Source organism: Muscardinus avellanarius, assembly GCF_963383645.1.
Source record: "Muscardinus avellanarius genome assembly, chromosome: 17".
Taxonomy (NCBI): Eukaryota; Metazoa; Chordata; class Mammalia; order Rodentia; family Gliridae; genus Muscardinus; species Muscardinus avellanarius.
In genome coordinates, this window is record NC_137803.1 from 16400977 (window position 1) to 16428841 (window position 27865).

The window sequence follows — 27865 nt, forward strand, 5'->3', positions numbered from 1 at the left end:
AGTAAACCCTTAGGACCAGAAAACAAGGAACAACTGAGCTTATACCAAATCAATAAATTAGAAAAGAGGGTGAAAATTGAGTCAAAGAGAAAGGTTGGCTAGAAGTCTAAGAAAAGGTCAGACTCCTGGATCTTATCTTATACTCTACACAGAACGGATGTTGGCCTTTCCACCAACCAGGCAGGAAGCAAAGATACCTTGTGATCTGAAAGGGTAACCTAGAGGTTCTCAGTACTGGGGATGACCAGTCAGAGAAGAAAGTAAAAGTCTGATACTGAAAATAGAGGCATTAAGCAGATGCTTATGTGTTGAATGTTCAGACACCATCCCTCTCCCTTCACCTGAGTTCCAGCATGACTTAATCACAGGCAAGGATTTGTACCTGCTGTCATTGAAAGTACAAGAAAACTCAAGGAAAAGGCCTTGGGGAAGCTGGCATTAAAATATGCCAGCTTGATCACTTATAGTGAATCTCAGGGTTTGTAAAACTCCATGGGCAAAGGTGCCATGAAGCTATTTTTAATACTACATGAGTAAACTAGAGTAACATATCAGGATCGCCAGACATTAGAGGAAAACCTTCAGAAAGAAACAGAAGACATCTTAGAGGAGAAAAAAACTACACAGAGAGAAGAAAACTTCAAAATAACCACCCATTAGGACTTAGAAATAATACAGGATCCACAAAACAAAATATGGCACTAATAAAGACAAAGTGAATTATTTTGGGAAATTACAAACACGACAAAATAAAAACAGTAAGAAGGTCAGAAAAGGAAATTTTCTGAAAAAGTAAGACAAAAGATTGAAGAAATGCAAACTGGAAAAGAAGGATGAGAAGGCCCGGGAATGCAACCTCCGAATAATTGATCTACACAGAGAAAAAGCAGTAGTCATTAAAGATAAAATGTAAGAAGATCTTCAGGGTTGAAGGACATTAATTTCTAGATAAAAAGGGACTCATCAAAGATTAGCTCCACATGAAGACTTGATTGTGAGTTTTTAGTATGCTGAAGTCAAATCCTGGAATAATGGAATTCATGGGAAAGGTGATGAATTAGAATCTCATTGGACTTAGCTATTGGAAGGTTTGAAATGTTGAAGATACTAAAATGAATGCTTCAAATTTCTTTGATCTAGAGTTATAGATTCCCCAATTACATAAACCCAAACTCTTAATAATTATAAGGACTGGTCTAAGACATTTTTAAACATGAATGAGCTCAAAACTTTTTGAGCTCATGCATGACTTCTCAGGAAAGCCCTGGAGGATATGCTCCATTAAAATGAGAAGAGGAAACAGAAAAGAGGGAAACACGAGTTGAGAAGCAGGGGTCCAAACCAAGAGAGTGGTGGGGATCACAGGTCAATAGTGAATGGTCCGTCCAAGTGACAGCCACAGAGTCCTTATAGGGACAAGGATAGGAATTTTCTAGAAGAAACTGCCTCAATATTAAAGTGATAAAATGTTTAAATGTTTATATATTCTAGAGACTTATGAAATTGGGGGAGCTCTTTGAGATGCTTTAATGATCACTTTGTAGAAATTGAATATGTGAATAAAGTTAAATCCAGAAATAGAACCCTCCCGAGTTACCCAACAGAACATTTAGTAGGAAGAATTGTTCCCTAGACATTGAGAATTGCGAAGGCAAAACAAAAACTATTGCAAGAGACTGACCTTGGCAGCTTCCGCCTGAGGCTAGGTGAGCAGAGAGAGGTGCTGGATGGACTGATTAACATTTAGAAGCCCAGGGAAGGTTCCATCAGATGGGGACCCAAACCTCTGAGATTTGGGGCCCCAGATACTTTTCCTCTGCAGTCAGAAGTTAGGACCCATGTATCTGGGACTCACACCTTGAAGAGGGAGCTGATGCCTCTGAAATTGGATGTAATGAGCCTTTTGCAGGTGTTGGAGAAACTACAAACTATCATTTTACTGCAGCTAATGAAAGCAATCTACTGGTTAAAGAAAAGAGCTGAGATGAGGCTCTGGTGAACATGAAGTCCAAGCAGAAAGGAACATGTCCTCCTTCCTCTTCCAGCCTCCCTGGCCTCGTCTCTGTGTGTGTCAGTCTCCCTCGCTAGAACACCTTATTGGCAGCACGGAACAGACTAGCAAAGGAGCATGGTCTCCAGAGTCCTAAGTCACATAGTAGCTCATGGAAAAGGCTGGGTGGGTTAGAAACTGACCCCAACATATACTAGATAATTCTCTTAAATCCAGGAAAAACTGGAGATGGTGGTAAATGCCCGTAATTCTAGTACTTGGCTGAAATAGGATTGCAGGTTTGAGGCCAGCCTCAGCAACTAAAATACAGGAGAGTCAATGTTTCCAACAAAGAGTGAGTAGAGTATACTTCCAGGTACTGCAAAGAACAGCTTTTATATCGTCACTATATTGCAAACACTATAGACTTGTTAAACTAAAAGTTTGACAGATCTCTGATGACCAGGAATAGGGAACAGTGTCAAGTGCTTAGTGAGGACAATCAAAAGCTAAATGCAACTCTTTCATGGCTGGAAATTAATAGGCAGTACTTAACGATGCAGTGCAGCCTTGCTACTTAAAGACACAGAGGTGAATGTGAAAACATTTAACTGAAAGAGCTGGAAGTGGTCCCTCAGGGAAGCAGACCAAGAGAGCAGGAACTGCTGCTTTTGGAGGCAAGTCTCACTGGGCACCACAGTTAACGCAAGTACTTTTTGCTGCTGCCCAGTGATGGCTGACAGTTGGCAGAACACCTCATTACTAATTGCACTGAGACTTGCCCTGCTCTTGATCAGGAGGAACACAGAATGTTGGTTGCTTAGAGGGGATGCTCAGTAGGGCAAAACCCATTTAACCAGAGATAGTTTGTAGGCTTGTTCACAGTCCGTGCTGACAAAGCGGGTCTGGAATCACACTTGTGGGAAGAAGGAATGAGCAAGGGCTGCTTGCCAACTCGTCATGAGAAAGGCATGATCTTTGTCACACCGTCTCTGCCTGCATTGGGTTGACAGCCCACCTGTCCACCTTTGTATAGAGCAGAGCAGAGCCAGGCTCACTCTGTGTCCAAGGAGAGTTCATCCATCGGCACCTGGGGAAGACAGCACCATGATTAACGAGATGCTAGATGTGGTGTGGGAACAGACATTGAGCCCTAGCTACTTAGAGCCAAAGTCCCTTCAGAGGTTTATTAAATACTAGTTATCAGTTCACAAGAGCAGATGCCTCCATTCTTTACCTGTAATAGAGCACACACCCACCCCAATTTTGCAGTCACAGGGCCAGCAAAAGAGCTATCAACGTTCCAACTTCACAAACCCTTTCTTAGCATGCAGAATCAGTCCCCTAGTATGCGTATCTGACACTCATACCCACTAGCACCAACACTCAGAGAACTTGTGCATTTCTACTCCAAAGCTGTCCTCATATTCTCTCAATTTGCCTGACTTCCAGCGCCTGTATCCCATTGTCAGGGCTGGCCTGCCTTTAGCGTCCTGCTGGAAGAAGTTTTCTGTCCCTAAGGCAGTGGTTGAAAAACATAAAACCAGTCCCCAAGGAATGTCGAAGAGCCTGACTGGCTAAGGTATCTTTGCTCTCTGCATAGTGACAGACCAAAGGACGATGAGTGATCTAGCGGTAAAAACAGGGATTTTCATTTTTAAGCTGCTCACAGTCACCCATCACAGTGCTCACAAGCCACCTCCAGCCTGAAGACACTGACGTCCCTCCGGAGATAGCCAATCACACGTCACACCTGCCATTGATGAGAGCGTAGCCCAGAGAGTGTTCCCGGCTGGGGCCAGGTTTCCCTGCGGACTGCTGTGGCTAATGTGAGCACATGCTTTTGTTTTTCAGATTATGACGTTTGTGCCCAGGCGCCCTGTGAACAGCAGTGCACAGACAACTTTGGCCGAGTGCTGTGTACTTGTTACCCCGGATACCGCTATGACCGCGAGAGACACCGGAAGCGGGAGAAGCCCTACTGCCTGGGTGTGTTGGGAATGTGGGTTAAGTTCCAGCTCCTAAAGACATGCCTCGTTCAGACGGCTCCGTCCTTTGGCTCTTCATCAGCCAGCAGGACCAGCTCAGCAGAGCTGCTCTGACGTTTGATTCCTTTCCCAAAATCCTCGTTCTTGTTGGGGTCGTGATTGGCCTGGTTTTTGGCAGATTTTCAGTCACTGTGACCAGGATACCCACAAAAACAACTTAGAGGAGGAAAAGCTTCTGGGGGCTCATGACTCTGGAGCTCTCAGACCAAAGGGCCAGCTCTGAAGCAGAAGCCACAGCAGTAGCAGCAGGGCTAATGGCAGAGGGACACAGTTCTCTTGTCATGACATCTAAAAGAGCAAGAGGAGGAGATCAGGGGCATGTATTGTCCCTAAGACCACATTCCCAGTGACCCACCTCCAGCCATACCCCACCTCTGAACTTTGCTATGCTGGGAACATGTTTTTTTGGAGGGGAGGAAACATGTTTTCAACACATGAGCTTTGGAGGACATTTTAACTTTTATCTAGAACAGGTCTTCTCCTTGGAGCTGCTCACTGGCTTTCATGATGATTTTTAGAACAAACTGTGTCTGTGGAATTCTGCATGGCATGGATACCAGTCAGATCTTAACTGGCAGAGAGATCTGAGAGCTGGAGAAAGGGAACAGAATCCAATGTAACTAGAATCATGTGAAACAGGATATAAGCAAGCTGAGATGTGAAAACAAAGAAGGAATGAAATGAGCCCAAGTAGTCTCAAAAGTTGGCTAGGAAAACAGATGTGTCCGTGCAGTAGACAGGTTTGGAGTAACCGGGGCTTGCAGCTGAGCAAACGGCCCAGATTTCCCCGCTGGCCACTCTCCCCAACTCATCCTCTTCGTTCCTGTTGACTGGGCTTTCCCACCGTAGGCACCTTGAGTTCCTGAGGTGGATTTAGAGCTGAGTTCCCAGGCAGTGGCTAACCTGTCAGAAGCAGCTGGGATCCTTACTTGAAAAAAACAATCCTTGGCGGGCTCTCCAGATGTAATGAGTCACAGCTCAGAACGCAGGCCTGGGAATGTACATATACACTGAAGTTTCTAGTGATTTGTATGCTGGGTAGAGTTTGGGAATCCGCTGGAAAATGAACTAGGAGTGGCAGATGGATCTAAGTGAGAAAGGAGTAGTCTTCCCTCTCCCTCTAACCAAGCGGGAACTCCAGGGAGAACCATGTAAGAGGAAGTCTAGCCATAGACCCCCCCAAATTATCCCCAACGGCACCTAGGAATGGCGGGCCACATGGACAAGTGAGAATGAGACTGTCAGATGAACACAGCAGGGACCGCAGCCTCTCCTAGAGCTCGGGCCACTCCATGCAGCCCGGGTCTTTTATTTCAGTCCACGGTCGCTACCATAGCCTGCTCTTTCCACTTAGCAGTACAGGGAGCAACAGAACTTGCATTTTCTTAAGAATGTCCTTTCTGGTAAATGCAAGTAGCTTTCCACTTAAGTTTAGGGTAGAGACGTCTGAGATTTGCACCAGACACCCTGGAGAATTCCAAACCAGGTCCAGCTGTAAGCTCAGGTCTACAGATGACATTGTACATACTGCCAGGGGAACGCCCAACTTAGCACATTCTCATTGGCACCCACGGGGCCTGCCAGAGCTGGGTCCTTGGCCTTTGGCCAGGAAGCAACTGGGATGTTGTCACATCCTAAATTCAGGGCTGGCCTTATCTGCCCACCACATGTACACAGTCTGGGGCTCTTTGGTCTGGTTGTCTTGGTGCCTTCAGCCAGTGAGCAGGAAATGGAATTGAGCCTTGCTCCTCCTGCAGTGGGAACCATTTTTGTTTCTGCCCCATACAGCAGGGAGCAAGTCTTTAATGTGCACAGTTAACACCGACTCTCCACGGTTCCTCGTTTGATGGTCTCACGCCTCATTTCTGTGGCTCACGAGGAGTCGTGTTGGTTCAGCGATGAGGTACAAAATTTCCTGGGGAGAGCACTCTCTGTTAGACCCACCAGGGCTGTTTTCTTTTAACAGAAGTAGCTTTTCCCAGGTATTCTTGAACCTCTTAACTGGAAAGGGGCCATATCTCAGTGGCCTTCGGGTCACCACCATGCTGTTTTGGAATCCCAGCCATCAAGGTGAACTTTAAAAGCCTCAGCAGACCAGGCTGCTTGCAAAAAGTTGCTGATTTAATTTCTGCTCCTCCAAGCAGGCTGCCATCAGTTCTCTGAGGAGCCAAGGCAAGTACTGGGGGCAGGTTTGGTTATCACTGTGTGCTAGGAGCAAAGCCTGTACTAAGTCACAGAACAGCCAGGAGCCCAGCACTGGTAGGTCCATAAAGACAATCACAGGGCCAATTTGCTGCTTCCACAGGTGGCCATGTGCCCAGCTTCCCTGGTCAAGCTCTGGAAGAGCATCCTTGGCACCTAGTATCAGAGGAGCAGGGCCCTGTATCATCTGTCATGTTGGAAGTGGCTTCTCCAGAACTGAGTGTTTTGTGTCTTTGGTTCAAACCAGATATCGATGAGTGTGCCACCAGCAATGAGACGCTGTGTGCACACATCTGCATCAACACCATGGGCAGCTACCGCTGTGAGTGCCGCGAGGGCTACATCCGCGAGGACGACGGCAGGACGTGTACCAAGGGGGACAGTTACCCCAATGACACCGGTGAGTGCGGCGAGTGTGGCTGTCCTCAGTGTTTTCCTACTCTATGGTATATGTGTGGTCAGTCATTCATATGTTTGGTGTAGTTAAGTAATTTTATCTATATCATTTGTATAATTTTTTTGTTTATTATGTAAACATAATTCTGATGTATCTTAATATATATGTAGTGTTACATATAAGATTACATATATGATATAAAACATAATTATGGCCAGACATAGCAGTACATGCCTGTAATTCTCTAGTACTTGGGAAGCTGAGATAGGAGAATTGAAGGTTCCAGATCAGCCTCAGGAACCTTAGACTCTCAGAAACTTAGACCCTGTTTCAAAATAAAAAAATAAAAAGGGCTGGGTGTTTAGCTCAAAGGTAGAATGTACCTGGATTCAGTCCCTAATACCACACTCAAAAATAAGCCACCAAAACATAATTATAACATGTAGTCTATATCATACTAAATTTTGTAAATGTGGTTTGAGTTAAATGTACTATTTTATGTGATATCTAATAGCTATTATATAGAACATGTATGTTGTATGTAGGTACCTGAGAGCCCAACCAGGTTCCTCGGGGAGCAGTGGGTAAGAGGAGCACGTATATAAAAGGAGCATCTAGGGTAAGAGACATTTGTTCTAACTCCTTCTAAAAAGAGACCGTAGCGGTGACGCCCTTTAATATGGAGGGTGGGAGGTTGGTATGTGTTGGGGAAGGATGGTGTACTCATGGAGAAATCAGCAGAGCTTGGTTTTGTGATCAGAGCAGACTAGGCCAAAAGGCTGGGTTCTCTCAAAGCAAAATGGTCTAAAATACAGATCGGAACCATATTTCCATGGAAGGTACCACTCTGCAGCAGCGCTACTCAAAATATAGTCCAAGTCCTGCGCCTTTCTGTGACTCTATTTAATTTACAATTGGATAAAAACAAAAATTGAGAATGTTTAGAAAATTTTATAACAGTTTGACAGATTTTATTCAAATCCAAAAACATATGCTTGTATTTTGTGTCTGATTTTTCAAGCCATCCATTTTATAGCTGGCAGGACTCACATTACACAATCAGTTGGGCCGTCTCTAACGGCTAGTTGTTCAACACAGACTGGAGATGCTGATTCAACCAAGATGCCTAGTCGCTTAGGCATGCAGTCAGCCCAAGTGCTGGGATACTTCTTTATTGAGTTTACAGGAAGAAAAGAATGAGGGAGAAGAGACAGAGGGAAAAAGAGGAACAAGAATGCCCCAAAGCTGATGTTGATGGTTCAGAAAATGCCTTTGTGGGCCAAATATCACTACATCCACTTACGAAGCAACTCTGATCTCTCTGCCAAGTAATAAGTGCCAGGCTTGTTGTTGTGATCAATAGAACTGCAAAGTATGAAGACCAATAATTCACGTGAGGCACAATTTGTGTCTTTATACAATGACAAGTTTAGTCAACACTCGGTCAACACACACAGGAACTTAGCAGGAAATTGTCTGACATTAAACTAAGTTTGGATGCCGGGTGGCTGCTTTGCCAAAGACAGCAATGAATGAGCATCAAACAACATGCTTCACACTAGCAAACCTGACAGTTTAGGTCAAATAAATGTGCTACACAGTTCTAGAATAAATTCTAAAACTTAGAATATAAGACAAACAGGGAAAAAGGAACCAAGTCCAGCCATGGAAGAGCAGATTGAGGGGATGGCCTGGGCAGCCAGCAGGTTGGAGTCGCTCCTATCCTTGATTAGGATAACAACAAGAACAGGATCAGAGCAAGTCTCTGGGTCAGAGTCACACACGCGGGCAGACTGTCCAGGCATCAGTAAAGTTCAGTGCACCGCTCATAAAGGCCAGCGTCTTTAGAGGACTGTAGAGGTGTTGCCCAGTGTCTTTGGCAAGCTCATCTGGGCTTATCAAACTGTATCAGATTCCTGTCAGTAGCCAGAAATGCATTGATGACTTAAACTCATCAGAGGTGAGAAAGAATTTTAGATTTAAGGGTCCGTTATCAACGGCAGCGCAGGCGTGATGGTCCGAGCCCTCTGCTGACATGTCCGGACAAGTTGGGTTTCTGAAGTTGTTTGAGCTATATGCTGGCCTGTCTGAACAAGTTGTTTATGAGCTCCTGAAAATGGTTTTATATCTCATACTCTGCTAGTCATTAAAATTTTCACCTGTATAAGCTTAAGATTAAGGGCCTTCCATCCAGAATGAACTTTGAAGCAAAGCCTCCCCTGACCATGGCCAGCAGGACAAGTTCCCTGGGAAAAAATCCTCAACTGCCTGGAGGGCCCAGGGCTGAGTCCCATACCACCCAGGGCTCGCAGCTCAGCTCTGCTTCCCCAGGACCAGGACACCGTTAAGACACTGGCTGGACATCGCTCCTCGGTCAAGTCACACCTACCAAGCAAGGCAGGGAGAGGACAAAGCACCACCGTGTAGCCCAAGAGATAGGGCCCCGGCTTCAAAAAGGGGTGGGAAGGGAAACAGCTGGGGACCCGCTGCCCCAAAAGGAGGAACTACAAAGCGACATTCTGAGGAATGATGAGGGATTGCGTCATGAAGCCTCCTAGCCTCTGTGCTAGGAGTAAATGTCAAAGAGCTATTGGAGCCAACCCAGGACCGGGCAGCTGGGGATCATGTCCATGAGCTATAGGGCTAGGGACGCCTTTGAAAACCAGAAGCCTAGAGAGTTTTCCCACCTCTAGAGGCGATCATAAAGCAAGGGTTGACAAGAGCAAAAGAGCTAATAGAAAATATCATTTAACTGGGAGTGATGCTACACACCTCTAAGCCCAGTCTTGGGAGGCTGAGATAGGATCGCAAGTTTGAGGCCAGACTTGGCAACTTAGAAGACCCTGTTTCAAAATATAAATTGAGGCCAGGCGTGGTGGCGCCGGCTTGTAATCCCCATGCTTGGGAGGCGGAAATAGGAGGATCGTGCAAGTTCAAAGCCAGCCGCACTGGCTTAAGAGACCCTGTTTCCAAATAAAAATATAAAAAAAACTAGATCTGGGAGTGTAGCCCAGAGATAGAAGGGTTTCCAGGAACCCCAGTACCACTATATATATATATATATATATTTTTTTTTTTTTTAATAAAGGGCTGGGGTGTGGCTCACTGGTAGAATGCCCCTGGGTTCAATCCCCAGTAACTCATGTGCACACGCACACGCACCATTTTAAGACCATTTTTTTAAATTTACAAAGTCTACATTTTGGGAATGTGAGAGAAACGGAAATGTGTGGCTTGCCTATTGAATTACGTCCTTTATTGATAGGAAGAATGTTGTTGAAAAATAGGGTAAAGCTTGTGAGCCATTGATGTACTAACGTGTGTGCCTAACTTGAGAATTAGTTACAGGAAAGTAGCTCCCTAAGCCAGGCATGGTTGTGCATACCTGTACATCAGTACTTGGGAGTCCAGGACAACCTCAGCAAGACTCTGGGCAACCTAGTAAGACACTGTTTCCAAACAAAAATTACAAAGGGCCAAGGGTTTAATTCAGAAGTAGAATGCCCATAGTTTCAATCCCTAGTGCCACCCCCTCCCCCCCAAAAAATAGTAGCTTTCTAATTGTTTTACTTTGGAATTGTATTTCCAGCTGAGCTCTAAGCTAGGAAGCTCTTGTGCTGTGGGGGGTAGGTTGCTTAACCTGGCCTATATTGTATTTTTTTCCTCATGTTTATGGGCAGGTAAAATCCCCTTTCACAGGGGCAGGGCACAGAGAAACCCTGGGACACCTGGATCCAGACATAACGGCCAGGAGCAGCATGAGCTGAGATGAGGCGAGGGATTCTCTCTCCCTTCCCTGCTCCAAATTTACTTAGAAAAACATTCTGACACCAGAGACCAGAGGTGCTAGGGTAAGGACTGAACAGAGGCGTCCACACGCAGTCACGAGGAAGGGCGGGCGCATCGTGTACTTCGAGCATCCCAGTCCTGACTCCGGCATCGGACACGGAGATGCCGGGGCTGACTCAGTTCCGGCAGAAAAAGTGCCCTCAACTCCTTTCCTGGCAGTTGTGATGCCAGGAATGTTCCTCAGTGTGAAACATGGGAGAACAGGTGACCAGAGCTGATTCCATCTTCAGCTGGGAAACCGAGCAGGTGTCTGACTGACGTTGGCTCATCTGGAGACGACAGTGTTGGATGCCGGGAGCTCTGAGAATGAGCCTCTGAGATCTTTTTCAAAGTTTCGTGTGATGGAGTAGACACAGCATAAGCTCCTGCCAGCTCTGGGATTCTTTACTCAGCCCTAATTTCTTTGTCCTCTCTCTAAGCAAGTATTGAGACTTGAAAACCTGCCCAGATTCAACACCTTCTAAGCAAAGAACATTCCCCAACAGGATAAAAAAAAAAAAAAAGATGAGCAGTTGCACGTGCAAACATTCGCCTTTGCAATGAAAAATGTTTGGGGTTATGAAGAGTCCTGCTTCCTGGAACAGCAAGGCAGCTAAGTGTTTTCATCTGCTTTGGACTAATTAATAAGCCCAGTGCGTTGTCACAGTTGCTTTTTTTTTTTTTTTTTTGGATGAAGAGAATGATTATTGAGAATAAACACATGTGATCTAAATCTAAAGATCTAATATCTTCCTCCTCCACTCTGTTTTCACTTTCTATTGTCCAATATCTGTAATGTTGTAACCAGACGAATTTATAAACAAACACAGGCAGAGAGTAGAAGTGGGCATGGCCCTAGAGGAGCCCCTGATGTCTGGAAGGACGGGCTCCGTGACAAAGCCCGTCTGGCCAATGAACATTCGGTCCCTTCGATTTTTCTTCTTGAAAACATGGAGCTGGAGCCAGTGCTGTCACCCCAGGGAGCCTGTGTCTGCGTAGCTTCGATGGGGAGACACATTTAGGAAATGTTGGCTCCATAGTAATTAGCTTTCTGTTTATTTTCTGATAAAGTGACCTTGACCCAAGCATCACTTATTACAGTTCAAAGCGTCAGACAGCCAGGTGTTTCGTGTCTCTTTCAAGCTCCGCTAATCCATACATCAGTAGTTCTCAGCCTTGGAATCACCTGGGAGTGTTAAAACATACCCATGCCCCCCCAGGTGGGTGGGATGCCACAGATTGTGTATTAGTTACGCAGGATTGAATCCAGAGTCATTCTACCTCCCAGCTACACCCTCAGCCCTTTTTTTCTTTTGAAACGGGGACTTGCTAGTTTGCCAACATTCTCGTTAGGTTGCTGGGGCTGTCCTTGAAACAGCAATCCTCCCATCTCAGCCTCCTAAGTACTGGGATTACAGGCATGCACCATCACGCCCAGCCTGCAGAATTTTTTTTAAAACCAACAAGATGACTGTAATGGGTTGCCAGGGCTGGGCATTATCCCCAGAATACAAATCTGCACAATTAACTTTTTTTCATTGGTGTATTGTAATCATACATCTTTATAGAGTAGATGATAGAGGCTTACATGCACACATTACTCATTGACCCCTTTCCCAATTCCCACCTCATTCCCTCCCTCTCAGGTTTTGGCTTAGTGGTTGACTTTGAAATGTTTGTTAAAACCAAACATTCTTTGGGGTTTTTTTTAAGTTTATTAGATACTGCTACTAGATATTCTAAGACATTACCTTTCTAATGATTAGTATGTATACCCAGCTCAAGTTCAGTAAAATTTAGAGCTTCACGCCCCCAAGTGGTTATCAGTAGTATTGCATCTTCAACCTCTAAACAAGTTGGAGAATTGATAACCACCTCTTGCTGAGACTCGCAACCACAGCTTTAATTTCAGACTGAAAAGACAAAGCCCCCTGCCTAGGTCTCTAAATGAACTGTTCATATACACATGAGATTATTTCTAGCTCTGCACTGCCATTACTGTAGCAAATTGCAATTGCAAAACAGCTAAATAAACACGAGTTCAGAGGAGGTTGCATCTTCGAGGTCTACACACACAAAAGGTGAAAATCCTTATTTTTTATTTTTATAGGTGTATTATATTCATCCATCATATTGGGGTAAAAACCTTGTGTGGACACACATGTACACATCACCCATTTAGCCCCTACCCAGTTCCCACCCCATTCCCTCCCCATCCCTCCTTCCCACGCTTGGCTTAGTGATTGACTTCAATATGTTTAAGTGCATCGTGTGTTTTAGAGATTTTCCTCTTCCCCCCTCCTTTCTCCTCCTTTAGGTTGTCTTGTTTGCTCCTCTATAGGATTTCCTTTTTCATCTAGAGTTCCTCCTATGACCCATTTCTCCTTAGCTTTCACATATTAGGGAAAGCATCTGATTTCTTATTTTTTTGTGACTGACTAATCTCGCTTAGCATTATGTCCTCCAGTTCCATCCATTTCTCTGAAAATGATGTAATTGAGCTTTTTTTAATGGCTGAGTAAAATTCCATTGTGTACATACCCCACGGTTTTGTAATCCAGTCATCTGTTGATGGACGCAAGTCCTTATTTATAATCAGTCTCTCTGGGAGCTCTAATTCCAGGATATAAAATGCTTTAACGTGTGTCTCTAGTTTTGTGTACAGAAATGAGAACAGATAATCACAACAGGGAGCACTGTATATGGAGCACCTGCCATGGGCAAGACTGTTCTGTGACCTGCAAGTCTTATTTCATTGGTTCCTTACAGCAACCCCAGGTGACAGGTGCTATTACTCTTTTACCATTCAAGATGGTAAAAGATGCAAATGCCAAAAGCAGCTGTGACTTGACCAACCTAAAGATGACTAAGTGATAGCACTGAGATTGGAATCTGGATCATCAGCCTCCACCAGCACCCACTCTCCTTACTGTTGTGCTCTGTGAAGTCTTGAAAGTTTCAAGTCTTTTGGGTAAAAATGTTCATCTGGATTCTCCATTTTCTGATAACTCTACAACAGCCCAGGCTTTTCTTTGTAAAAGATTTTCCACAGAGCAATTCCCTGGAGCCCACCTGGAGACGGTGCTCAGTGTTCTCAGCAGAACTTCTTTACTAGGCTTGCTCCATGCCCACCCACCCTCCCAGGGCCAGCCCGGTTCCTGGAGTCGCTGGGTCTCTGCGCACTGCACTCTGAGGGATATAAAGTGAGTTGGTTTTCTTCTTTGGATCTTATCTAAAAGAGAGAAAGAACTAAAGAAATATTGGTTCTAATACTCCACAATCCAAATAGAATTTAGGAATCTAGAACCTGGTGAAGAGGTATATCCTATCATGAAGTTGTCACATTGCTCCAACACTTGGAAAATTCAACTGGATAAAAGTAGAAATGGAAAAGACAGCCTTCTAACTCTTGTTCCTGGCGGCCCAGCTCTGCTGATGGAGCTAACCTCTTGAAGGTCAAGCCTAAATTGTTAAACAGGTATCACTAAGCCAGGTGTGGTGGTGCATGCTTGTGATCCCAGCATTTGGGAGGCTGAGACAGGAGGATCTCAGGTTCGTAGCCAGCCTCAGCTATTTAGGCCCTCTGCAACTTAGACCTGTTTCAAAATAAAGAATAGAGCTGGGGGTGTAGTTGAGAGGTAGAATGCCCCTGGGTTCAACCCCCGGTACCATAGAGGAGGGAATAAACAGCTATGGTCATTGATTTTTGCATTTGCAGCACCACATATGGGACCTAAGAGCAGATGCACCGTGGATAGGAGAAAAGGCAGCATAGGTGAACAATAAATGGTTGAAAAGTGAACGTAGATGAGCTATGGATAGACAGAGCAGACTGCATACATTATATGATCCAGGCTCCAGGTCTAAGTTTGTTGATATCTAAAGACAGTTAAATGACATCCATATCATCCGTTCCATCAGAATGGTGACAGTGGGATAATGTCATCTTCAACTCTCCTTCCTGGACATGCTGATCTTCTTCCTCCTCTCTTCTGTAAAATCCCTCTTTCCTGTCTCCGCTTGTTGGGTGCTGCCAACCTCGCCAAACACCCCAGAAGGTCCTGGATTACCCGAAGTGATGAAGGCCAGCTTTGTGCATCCTCTGGCCTTGGGCTCAGGGATGTTTATAGTCTGGGAACACGGGCCCTTTGAGAGGGGTTATAAATCATGTCAGAGCCTTCCTCCTGGAAAGGCACAGATAAACATCATGGGACACATTTTCAAACATGAAAGGCACTGACAGAGGGCCGCGGTACACATTTTCACACCTTTGGGATGCCTATGTAGGAACCGCCAAATCTAAAGGAGAGCAGGGCTTCTTTTTCTTCCCCCCTTTCCTGACCCAGGGCGTGCTGGCAAGGCGGCGTGACCTGAGAACTCTAAAGCTGTCGACATCTGCTCGGTCCTCCTGCTCCACCCCAGGAATGCCCTTCCCTGAGTCTGGATCTTTTCCAGCCTCCTACATGGAACTGAGCCTGTCTTCTTTCCCAGGGCACGAGAAGTTGGAGAGTGCAGTGAGAGCCGGGACTTGCTGCGCCACGTGCAAGGAATTCCACCAGATGAAGCAGACGGTGCTGCAGCTAAAGCAAAAGGTACTGCTGAGCAGGTGGGAGTGCGCCCTGGGCGAGGGGATGCTCGCAGTCAGGAAAACGAGTCATGCGCTGTTGTGCATGCCCGCGGTGGGTGCCAGCTGCACAGACTTGGGATACTTTCCCACTGAAGCTGACTGTTAGTAATAAAGGCAAAGAATCCAAGAAGTGGTTATTAAAATAGATACTCGTAAGGGGGCAGCAAGCTGAAGAGAGGAAAGGGCCGTGACTCGCACGATTTCTTGGAACATGAACGTGGAGACAATGCCCCGGGGCACACCAATGGGATTGGATCTTTGTTTTAACCGTCAACATATTTTTTTTCTCAACTTCGGTAAAATGATGACTTTCTGCACTGGTTTTATTTTTTCATATTTAAAAATGTCAGCCTGTATTTTGCCTGGGCTCCATGCACCTAGGAAAGCAAGACTTGGGAGCTGCATATCAGCAACGCGAGGACCGACTCTGTGAAAGGGTCTGTGAATGCCCGATGTAATACTAGGTCTCCAGTAATGTCATCAAGCTATAAGGGCCCCGTGATGGATCTGGCGACGTGACTTCTCGAATAACTGTCTTGGACCTAGATAGTCAGTGTCTGTTATACCTAAAATCAGTCACTCGGCTAGTTTGTCAGCCCCTCAGGGATTGCTCTTTCGCTGGTAAAACATAAACTTACTGGTTTGTTTATTTAACCGCTTCTTCCCAAGGCCTCTCATAGATCAAAGAGGTGCGTATAATATGTTTCTTCTAAAGGGTAAAAGAGTAAGCATGAGATCGTATCTCTCTTCCATGCTCAACAAACGTGCAGCCATTCCCTAATGAGTATCACAGCTACCCGTTAAACAAGCAGCGTAACAAGCTCAAAACAAAGTCACTTTGCAGGTCTCTTGTACCTTGTTGGTGAAAACATAATCGCCTTTAGTAGAGGTGCATGTATGCTTGTTGTATAGTCATGAATAAAATGTAGACCTGACCCTACGTGGCTTTGTGATCTGATAGGAAGACCAGGTGGAACACCGTGTATATATAAACACAGGGAGAAGATTAATACCACACACACACACACACACACACCCTCAGATAGAACTTGCATAGTTACTGACATTTATTGAGTGAGCTCAAAAGATTTGTGGAAGAATTACGTTTGTATTTCACAGGCTGGAGGATCAAGACTTTGGAGAGACTGTTGGTCAACATCCCAAGGAAAACCTTGAAAGGATATAAAGCTATCCTCATCTTTCATTCCATGGAAGTAATCCAGGAACCATAGGGTATTTCTTTGAAGCTGGGATGATTTTTAGGAACTTTAAGAATCTTTAGGATTCTTTAGCAGATAAATATCACAAGGTGTTCAGAAATTTAGTTGCAAAGTCTGGCTTTTCCGTAATCTCCCTGCAATGTTTTATGACCAGTCAAAGAAGAACCCTGCTATAGAACTCCATAAAAATTCACGAAGCCAAGCCAGGTGGCAGTGGTCAAAACTGCAACCTCAGTACTTGGGAGGCTGAGACAGGAGGATTGCACACTCGAGGCCAACCTCAGCAACTTAGCAAGCCCTGGAGCAACCTTGGTGCACCCTACTTCAAAATAAAAAAGGGGATGGGGTATAGCTCAGAGGTAGATTGGCCCTAGGTCTAATCTCCAGGACTTCTCCCCCCCCCTAAAAATAATCAGCAAGCTGGCTTAATATTTCAGTTGAGCTGGACCAGAATGGCTCATCCTTCCCCACATTCTCCCTGCACGCATTTTGTGACAATTCTGAGCTAACGGGGACCCTCCAAGAACGTGAGCAATGCATTTTGAAAGGTACCTATGCTAAAGTGGTTTTATATCCAGAATCTCATTTGATTATTACTGTAACCCTCTGAGAAGGATGCTTGCGTTCTCCGAGAAGTAAAATATCTGCCCAAGAGGCCAGACCTCAAAGCCGGCTCTTCTCACCCCCATGCTTGTGTTTGGATGAGCTGGCAGTTTTGACGTCAGCTCACTACTGAGAAGAACATGGGACAGCTGCCCAAGTAAACATTGGCCAAGAGGTAGGGTCCAGGTGTCCTGGGCAGCAGCCAAACCCACAGTAGGAAAGGTGTGCAAACACGTCAAACGGCATCACAGGTGGGCAGTCAGCAAACTTCTAAATGTGGGGATCGCTCGGGGTCAAATGCTCCGGGCTCTTTGTGGAATGAATCGTAAAGACAGGCGAGGTGCTGATCAGCAGAATGATGGGAACTTAAAAGACCTACTGTGGTCTAAAGAGCAAACCTAGATTGCGGTGTCTAGGTATGCACAATTGGGTGGTAGATCTTTTGTTTAAGCATAAATGTCAGGATGATGGTTTCTTTAAAGGGAGGGGGAGGAGACTGGTAAAGACAGCTGGGCTGGAGAAGTTACAGCTCAGTGGGGCCCCACAGCGAGCAGACCTACAGCGTGCTGCTCACTCTGGGGCTGCTTGTGACGTCAGACTCATATATGGCCAAGCCGACCTACAGTGTACAGTCTGTGACGTCAGACTCATATATGGCTTCTTGAGGGCCTGTGTTTCCCCTGCTACCTTGACATTCTTACTCTGAAAAATGGGTCTTGCAATTGGGAAGATTAATCCATCATAAAGTGACTGTAGATTTCTTGACCAAGTATCATAGTAACTTTAAGAGAGGTTGCCCGGTGAAATGGGTAGGAGTGCAGATTCTGGAAGGAGATTGGCTAAGCTTAATTTCCTGCCTACCATGTGCTGATTGTGATAGCCTTAGTATATGACTTAACCTCTCTGTGCCTCAGTGCCATATCACTCTCAAGCCATGTGATCTGGTCCCTGATGGCAAATTCCTTGCAGCCAGGTGTGGTGATGCACACTTGTAATCCCAGTACTTGGGAGGCTGAGGCAGGAGGACCACAGACTCAAAGCCAGCCTTGACAACTCAGTGAGACTCTCGGCAACCTAGTGAGAGCCCGTTTTCAAATGAATAAAAATTGATCTGGGGCTGTAGCTTGGAAACAGAAAGCCTCTGGGTTCAACCCCTAATATCAAGATAAGAAAAACAAGGTTCCTTGCATATTAAAGTCAGACCCTGAGATCCCTGGACTTACTCGTGGAGCATTGCAGGTGTGCCTGGCGGTGCCGCCTCTGAAGTTACCTGGGAGCCTGTAATCTCTTGGAAGGAGGAAGAAGAAATAATCTGAAAAAGGAAATGAGGTGTGCCGCGTGCTGGCTTCCCTTTGAAGGCAAGGGATAAAGGAAAGTCTGTGGTCCTTCATGTCCACATTCCTCTTCCCCAAGGGGGAATTGATAATGGTCTCGAAGGCTCTAAGGAAGAACTTTGCTCAGTTATTGTGTGTGTGTGTGTGTGTGTGTGTGTGTGTGTGTTACTAGGGATGGAACTCAGGGGCATTGTACCTCCAAGATACACCCCTAGCCCTATTTTTTTTAGTCCTTTTTTTTTTTTTGAAACAGGGTTTCTCTGAGTTGTGAAGGGCCTCACTAAGTAGCTGAGGTTGTCCACAAACCACAATCCTCTGGTCTCAGCCTCCTGAATGCTGAGATTACAAGCATGTGCCACCACGGCCTGGCTTGCACGGTTCTTAATACATCACGCCAAGGTCAAACCCTACCCAACACATATCCACAGTGGCATTTGGCCACCTCTGATCTCATGCTGGCAGTTGTAGGAACCTCTCAAAAGCTTCGGCCCAAAGGTGGGTTTAGAGCCTCGGAGCCATCAGAGGTGAAAGGGTTGGACCTGCTGTGTGTCTTCATGAACCTACATTGCCCAGGGGCCTGAGGGTCCCAAGCAGAGACTTGACCAGGAAGATGAGGACAAATTCAGGCTCCTTTGGAAAAATGCCAGAGGAGTCACTTCTCCAAATCTCTAAGAAATGTCTCTTCTCCCCTAAATTAAGTCCCCCTGCATTAGCCTTTGGGGGAGGGGACAAGACTAGATCCACTATGAACAAGGTACTTACTATGTCTTGAGTCCTGTACTGGGCACCCAGCATACGTTTCTCCCTCAATCCTTTTATCCCTAAAGGTAGGTGTTACTGTTAGTGAGATTGAGTTTGTGGCCTTCCGGTGTTCACTGGAGGTTCATGGATTCACACAGCCGACCTGACCTCAAGGAACGCAAAGGTCATTCATTTCGGCGGTTCTCTGACTTCCCCTAGCAAGCCTGGCACATAGCAAGCAATCAGTGAGACACAAGGTAGTTAACAAAATGAAATAATGAACTGTGTAGGTTCTGTTGGTTAATGAGTTCCGATAATTTCTAAGTCACATGGAGTCTAGCTTCTCCCACTGTCTACAAGGGAAGTCCACACGGGTTGTCCTAGGCTTAGGAGCCTGACCCTTCCTTTGAGCTCTAACTAGTTATGGTTTTTAGAGTCATGAAAAGGCTCGACAGCCTCTGCACACTATACCAATGCAGGAAATCTCCATCCCCATGGGCCGCTGCTGTATGACCAAGGTTTCCTACTCTCTCTGCAGATCGCCCTGCTCCCTAACAATGCCGCGGAGCTGGGCAAGTATATCACAGGCGACAAGGTGCTGGCCTCCAACGCCTACCTTCCAGGACCTCCCGGCCTGCCCGGGGGCCAGGGCCCGCCCGGTGAGTGTGGAGGAGGGCCAGCAGGATCTCTGGCAAAGGCCTGCTGAGAGCTCATGGTTAGTGGGGGTTGGCCAGTGCACTCCAGAAGCGGGGCAGGTGTCTGGGGCGCTGCCACACAGCTGCGAGCTGAGCGGGCCTTGGAAATTGAGTCCTCCAGCCGGGGAAGCCCTCATAATAGGTAGTAATTAGGGACAAAAGGTCTTGGAATTAGATAAGCTTCCTAAAGATTGTTTTCAATTAGAAACCGAACAAAAGCAATTTTTTAACTTCATTCTTGAAAAACAAAATTTTACCATATACAGAAAGCTGAAGGGTAAAGTCACTCAGTGCTATGAACTCTTGGCTAGCCTCATTTCCACTGCCCCAAATTCTCCTCTCAATTTTCCTGTTGGCCAACATTCCCAGCACTGTGACCCAAACACCTGGTAAGCACAGCTTGCAGGAAGAAGGTGTATTTGCTAACAGCTCTGGGGATTTCAGAGGACACAGTCCTCATTACCGGGGCTGCCAAGCAGGAGCTGGGGCGACAGGTCGTTAGGGCATGAAGGTAAGGAGCAGAGAGAGAAGCAGGTCAGAGAGCCTGAAGCTGAAGCTGGGTGGGTGGGGTACACGCAGAGCGCTCAACCGTTCCCCCCGGGCTACCTCCAAACAGGTGGACTCCAGTCCAGTGCACAGGGTCTGGTGTGTGTGTGTGTGTGTGTGTGTGTGTGTGTGTAATACCAAAGCATTTTAACTCTGAGCTACACCCCCCCCAGCCCTATTTTTTTTTTTTTTTTGGTGGTACTGGGGGTGGAACCCAGAGGCTTTCTACTTCTGGGCTATACTCCCAGACCTATTTTGTATTTTATTTGGAAACAGGGTCTCACTAAGTTGCTGAGAGCCTCACCAAGTAGCTGAGGCTGGCTTCAAACCTGTGCGATCCTCCTGTCTCAGCCTCCCAAGCGCGGGAATTACAAGCGTGCGCCATCACGCCCGGCTCCTATTTTATTATTTAATTTCAAAACAGAGTCTCACTAAGTTGCAGGAGGGCCTCATGAAATTGCTGGGGGTGGCTACAAACCTGCAATCGTCCTGTCTCAGCCTCACAAATACTGGGATTACAAGTGTGCACCACCATGCCTGGATACTTGATTGACATATATGTAATATACCTATTTAAGTTATGATTTGGTTAATTTTAGTGGACACATATAGCCATGTAGCCCACATCCTATATCCATATCAAGAAATGGGGCATTTCCAGCTGGGCGTGGTTGCGCACACTTGTAATCCCAGCATTCAGGAGGCTGAAACAGAAGGATTGCAATTCACAGACAGCCTCAGCTACTCAGTAAGGCCCTTTGTAAAACAGACACTGCTTCAAAATAAGAAAAAGGGCTGGGGTGTAGCTCAGAGGTAAAATGTCCCTGGGTTCAATGCCCAGTACCACACACACACACACACACACACACACACACACACACACACACACACAAGAATGGTAGAGGCATATATCCACACATCATCCAATTAGCCCTTCTCCAATTTCTACACCATTCCCTCCCCCTCCCTCCTTCTCATGTTTGGCTTAGTGATTGACTTTGATATGTTTGGGAATGTGCATCATGTACATTAAGAAAGTTCCCTCTTCTCCCCTCCCATACCCTCAGGTCACCTTATTTGCTCATCTGTATAATCCCAGTACTTGGGAGGCTGAGACAGGAGGATCACAGATTCACAGTCAGCCTCAGATACTTAGTGAAGCCCTCCACAACTTAGAATGTTTAAAAATAAAAAATAAAAAAATAGAGCTAGGGGTGTAGCTCAGAGATAGAATGTCCCTGGGTTCAATCCCCAGGTCTGCAAAAGAAAAAAGCTTTTATTTATACTATTTATTTTCTTAATAAACGATGTGCTGGCTTTCCTGTCCAGCTCTTCCGTCTGGTTTCTAACATGGCTTGAGCTGTCCAGGGTCCTTGAGGAAGCAGTGTAATTGAAGATGAGTGAGCTTTTGCAGCACACCAGGCCCTTACATGGAGAATGTCTCACTCCTTAGAGCTAGTGTTTGTGATACCTTCCGTTGAGATATAATACGGCAACCAGAAAGCTAAAAGGCTTTCTCTTACCTTTAAATGAAATTCCAGTTCATTTCCTGGAGCACTTGCACAGGAAACCACTCTGGGTTGGAAGCCTTTGGTGGTGACGGAGTGGCTGCTGCTCTCTGACCCCCACCGTGGATGGATATATAGTGTTTCCATGTGCAAATCTCGACCCCACACATGAAAGGTGTTTGACACACAGTGATCTCTGAAGTTCACTGATGATGAAAACGCAGTTATGATATCTCTAGTCTGTTTTCCCGTTTTGGGGGGGAAATCGTTACAGGAGAGATTGGGCCTGCTTCCCAGGTAACCTCTCAAGATGCTTCACAAAGCCAGCATTAGCCAGGGCACAGGGTGTGATTGGATGGAACATTGTCTGCATTTAACTTTGTCTTAATGATTTTGTGAACTAGAAAAGCTTCCCCAAACATGAGAAGTCCTTAGTCCTTGTTTCTGTGTTTTCTTTCCAGGGCCTGAGAGTTATTCCACGCTGTCAGAGTCTAGGCAGGGAGCATAGACGAAAAGAGAGGGCGAGGTACAAGCAGTGGGCAGTGTGGAGAGCTAAACTAAGCAGGGGGCCAGCCTCTGCACAGATCTCCAGTCAGTGGTGCTATGGCCAGGTTTCAGTTCTTCTGTTTTGAAACTGAATCCAGAGACCCAGGTTTATATATGAGTTCTCCCAGTTTTTTAAAATATTCAGAATATTGCAAAGTGATCATATAATGCACAGAAAACAAACACAAATGTGTGTGTACATATGCTAAGGTGTTTTGGAATGGGCAGAGTCCATGGGTCTCACTAAGGGGTCTTGCTAAGTTGCTGAGACCCTGGCTAAGTTGCAGAGGCTAGCGTTGAACTTGCAATCCTCCTGTCTCAGCCTCCATAGTGCTGGGATTACAGGCATGGGTCACCATGCCCTGCTAATCATTGTTCTCTTAAAGTTCCATGGTGATTAAATGGGAGGGAAAGCAAAGTAGAAACCAGTGTTGTAAGCTGGGTGGTGCCCTGCAGTGGGGTCTGTTTAGAGAGGATGAGGCTGCAGGTTGATGAGGAGGAGGCAGGTCCTGGTGGAGAAAGCACTTGGAGAGCCAGTGTACTCCTGCGAGTGTGGATTTTACACAAAGAGGAGTCCTTTGCCACACTCCCACCCAGCATGCCTTGTATCAGTGGCAAATCTTAGGTGCGACAGCATTTTCTACCCCACCTGCTGAAGCAGTGGGCGCTGTCTAGCGCCTGCAGGAGAGACAGTTATCACCCCTCATCACTGGCTTGAGACTTTTGCACTGAAGGGTTGAAAGTAGGGTAGTTACACAATAAAACATTTTAGAAATATTTCTATAAGAGTAAAAAAATGGGTAAGGAGTGAACAAGATTGCTGCGAGGTAGGGGTCTTCAGCTATGAGGACAGAGTGGTCACAAATATAAGAAGGCCAAGGACTAATGATTGGTTTTTAGTGCTTACTGTGTGTGAGGCACTATGCTAAGAAGCTTGTGTCCAAAACTTAATAAAATCGTCCTGTAATGAAGGTCTCTGTTAGCCCAACTTTAGTGGTGAGAAAGTAAGGTTCAAATAGCTCCAAGTTTTTGAGGATTCAAACTAAGGTCTCTCTGGTGGTAAAACATGCTGTTAACCACTATCCGGTTGTGATGGCCACCACACTGCTGGGTTGGGGGTCACAAGCACAGGCAGGAGAGATGCTGAGGAGGAATATTGAGAAGGAGCTGGTCACTGATTGGGTAAGGCTGTGGAAATAGAGAAATGTGGTTGGAAGATTCTCAAGTTTCTGACTTGAGTGGATGGGTGACTGGTGATCCATTAGAAGAGAGGAAGATGTTGAGGACCCTTTGATCATGTTGAGTTTAAAGTTCCCATGGGATGATTTAATGTTAGAGAACAAAGTACAATTAGAAGAGGGCAAACAGCAAAGAGAGAAAAATGAGACAGTCCGAGAGTCCCTTGTTCCCCAATAGGCTGTGCTCTAACAAGGTGATCTTTGATTACAGGCTCACCAGGACCAAAGGGGAGCCCAGGTTTCCCCGGCATGCCAGGTCCTCCCGGGCAGCCTGGTCCCCGGGGCTCGATGGGACCCATGGGACCATCGCCTGACCTGTCCCACATCAAGCAAGGCCGGAGGGGCCCTGTGGTCAGTATCTTCTCAGAGATCTACTTACTGGTGCCAGAAAAGTGGGCATTCTTGCCCCATGCATTTTCCTTCTGTTAAACCGGATCCTTGTGTCTCGTAGGGCCCCCCAGGTGCACCAGGAAGAGATGGCTCTAAGGTAAGTCTTTCGAATGGTCCTTACAGCTGGAGCTGTTTCCACCTACACAGGCATCAAGTTCTGTTTATCTCCCTAGAATTGCAGGGGGCAGTACTGAAACACAGGTACACAGGTTGAGCATTCCAAACCCCACATTTTACTAAGATGCTCAAAAATTGATTCAGAGTATTTTAGATTTGCAGGTAAAAGATGCTCAACCATTAAATACTGAGCAAATATTTTAGAATCTGGAAAAACTTCAGCATCAGAAATATTTCTGGTCCCAAGCATTTGGGATAACCTGGACATTTTCCCCCCAAAGCTGGAAATAAACTTTTAAAAGTGAGTTTTTTTTTATACTGGGTGTTAATCCTGTAGGCATTATACCTCCGTGCTACACTCCCAGCCCTTTTTTATTTTTATTTTTTTTTTATTTTTTTGCTTTGAATCAAGGTCTTATTGCTGAGTCTCACTGAGCTGGTGAGGCTGATCTTGAACTTGTGATCCTATCTCAGCCTCCCAATTGTGGGATTTAAGGCATGGACTACTATGCTAAGCTTAAAAAGTAGTTTTCTTAAAGTATAGAAACAATTCTAAAAGCAAAAAATAACCACTAAAACTACTCACAGGAAAAGTGCCTTCTCTGAGTGTTAAATAAGCCTCTGTTACGATCATCACATTTTTCTCACTAAGAGCAGTATTCTATAATGTGTTTTCTGTGTCCCCAACTTCTTTATCTGTTTAAGAATAGAAGTTCCATTCTGTGCAAGTGGGTGGCTTCCCTTCCGAGAGCCGCCTGCTACTGGGCTCATGAAGAAGTCAGTGTGCATTACGGGAGAAAGTTTCTGCTCCTCCACCCACTGCCTGGAGATACAAGGGTTGCTCCTGTCAGATCTGGTTTGAAAATATATGGCTTTGGGGGAAATCACCATGAGCAACGCTTGACCCAAGCTCTCAAATAAGTGGTCTCTTGAGTCTAGCTTTCATCCTTCATTTGCTCCCTATAGAAAACACTTGTTTTGAGTAAAGGGATGATTGTGGAGGATGGGGGGTCTAACTAGAGAGCGAGGTGGAGGCGCCTGTGTGGTCCAGAATGCTAACTTTGGCCTTTCTGTTCCCAGGGGGAGAGAGGAGCGCCTGGACCCAGGGGGTCTCCAGTAAGTGGCACTGATTGTCCCGCTTCCCGAGTGGGAATGTTCTCAGGGACGTTCATCTTAATGGGCTCTCATCTTAATGGCTCTTCATGGCAAAAGGCCACCCCTTACAGCTGTCACTAGGCCTGCCTGAGCAGAGCTCTGGTGAGGCCTGAAAGCGGTTAGCCGCTGGTTTGGATTTCTCTCTGAAATTTTTCTGTTGCTACTTTCTCTTATATCATGGCTAGTCTTTATATGGAATGTCTTCCCTGAAGCCCAGCATGCTGTGAGTCTATTTCCTGGTATATGGTAAAGTATCTGAAAGGGCCAGGACAGGAATCAAGGGCTTGTCTTAAATTGGAACCCTTGACTTCACTGCTACAATCCTAGCAGAGCAAATGGCCATCCCCTCCAAGAATGCAAAGACACACAGTGCTGCTTAAGACCTAAAAAGAAGATAGATGCATAGAGATAATATATATGCATATGGATAGTGTCCAGGAGATTACAGTATGAAAATCAACAATATCCAAGCATACAGAAAAAGGCTAAGATTCCATTGCTTCTAAAGAAGTCCAGGTCATTTCTGAAGGACCCAGAGCAGTGGCCACCAAGAGAGACCTGGGTTCCCTTCTCGCCTCTCCTACTGTTAGCTTCCTGACCACGGGCACATCCCCGTGTGGCTCTGAGTGTTTGTCTCCTGCCCAGTGAGGTGCTAGTTGGACGGTGTGATCTGCCACATGTCAAGTGATCATTCTGCGGGTCAGATGACTGTGAGCCACGGCGCCTGTGTGTGCTTCCCAGTGGGAGCTGCTGGGGCCTCCATGGTGGTTAGCTGTCCCACAACCGCCATGGTGGGGGGAATGGTGTTTTGACCCTTGAGCATCTAAGAAGCCTCAGAGTATGCACATTTATACACTTTTAAAAATAATGCTCCACCATGGCGCTACATGGAAATTAAGCCTTTATAAATGTTTTATAGTGGTAAAGGATGTTCAATAAATAGAACCATTAGGAAGCTTTTTTTCTTTTTGGAAATCGGGGCCTTGACTCAATTTCCAAGTTGGGGAATTGGTACCTTTCCAACACATTCTCAGTTCATTTAGTGTAGGTAGCAGCCAGCCATTGTCTAGACATCTTAATCATTTCATTCATAAAGAATTAGTTTTTGAGATCTTATTACCCTTGAGTTCTTTCTACCTACTAAGTCCATTAAATTTTTACCTATAAAAACCTGTAAAGTTGGAACCCTCATTGTCCCCATTTCAAAGATGGGGAAAAACTGAAACCTAATAAAGTAATTTGCCTCTGACCACACAGCTCAAGCCCAATAGAACCCCAGCCTCTTCACCACTGCCCCGGTACCTTTGTCTTTCAGATCTCTTTGGTCAATTACTTAAGATGGGTACTACCATGTTCGTTCATTTGACGAGATTTGGTTTAGCCTAGAGTGAGGAGGAAGGAGAGGTGAATTGTGTGTGAGATGGAGAACTAGAAGGCAGTCCCCAAGGTCCCAGGCTACAGTCACAGTTCTTGTGCCTACTCTACTCGAGGCACAACGTTATTCAGGAAGCTGCAGATCCGGGAGCTGCGTACTGGCTGAGTGTGTTGTAAACCGCAGCTCTGATTCCTCCCCACATACAGGGACCCCCTGGTTCTTTTGACTTCCTGCTACTCATGCTGGCGGACATCCGCAATGACATTGCCGAGCTGCAGGAAAAGGTGTTTGGGCCCCGGGCTCACTCGTCAGCAGAGGAATTCCCTTTACCTCAGGAATTTTCCAGCTACCCAGACACCCTGGACTTTAGCTCTGGAGATGACCCTCCAAGAAGAACTGAGACAAGAGAGCTGGGGGCCCGCAGAGACGTCCATCCGTAGCTCATCCTGCATGTCTGCACCAACAGAAGAATGAAGAAAAACCACTGGAGACCTAGAATGGATGTTTTCACTTTTTTATTCCTGTCCTGCCTTCTCCCTACTCTTCCTTCAAATACTGTGTGCAGGGTAGACCTGCTTAGAGGCAGGAGGAAAGAAGTGATGGTTCAGCAAGTCAGCCTAGTGGTCCACATCGGCACTTTGACATCCGATTTTTCCAGGAAGTTCTGGTTTCTGAGTGAACTATCACATCATCTTAAAATTGGGTGGAAAACCAAAGAAGGAGAAAATGGCAAAAAAAAAAAGGGAGAAAGCTTTAAGAAAATGTTAGGCGGCTACTTAAAAAGAGAGTCTTCAAAATAGACTCTTCCACTTCTAGTATCAAAATTAGAGCTCTTCAATTTAAAAGGTGAGGAAGGCGACCATGTGGATGCAATTTGGCCAGTGATTATTTTTCCTTGGAAATCTAATAGATTTTTAAGTGTTTTATCTTCTTACTTAAGCTTGTTTTCCAAATCTGGTTATAGAAGGAAGAGAAAGCATGGAGCTTAAGGACAATAGAGAAGAATTGCTGGCGTATATTTATATCGCATGGGTTGCCATGTTTTGAAATTTAAATCTGATAATTAAGATTAGTTCCTTCCATGCTGATCTATAAGAATCCTACTAGGAGAAGACAGTCCAGTTGTAGGATAAACCCTCTTTTGCAAAGGCAGGGAGAAAATGAAATGGTCCAATTCACACTAGAGCAGTGGGCTCCTGCTTGCCAGAACATGTTAGAACTATGTGGTCAAACAAGTGGCCCTGCTTCATCAACCACATCTTCTTACTAAATAAGATCTCTAACCCTTACAAACATGTGCAGGAT

The 27865-nt window shown here is 45.7% G+C and overlaps 1 protein-coding gene across 1 annotated transcript in view; it reads left to right on the forward strand.

Moving 5' to 3' along the window:
* Positions 1–27000, forward strand: part of CCBE1 (collagen and calcium binding EGF domains 1) — a gene marked incomplete at both ends in the record, with an annotated part of 229651 nt that extends 202651 nt beyond the window's left edge. Inside the window, 8 exons of the mRNA XM_080714297.1 lie at positions 3845–3979; positions 6488–6640; positions 14957–15057; positions 19529–19649; positions 23735–23874; positions 23975–24010; positions 25111–25146; positions 26767–27000. Coding sequence (XP_080570423.1) covers positions 3845–3979; positions 6488–6640; positions 14957–15057; positions 19529–19649; positions 23735–23874; positions 23975–24010; positions 25111–25146; positions 26767–27000 — 956 coding nt within the window. The remainder of the gene's footprint in view (positions 1–3844; positions 3980–6487; positions 6641–14956; positions 15058–19528; positions 19650–23734; positions 23875–23974; positions 24011–25110; positions 25147–26766) is intronic.
* Between the last annotated feature and the right edge of the window lie 865 nt (positions 27001–27865).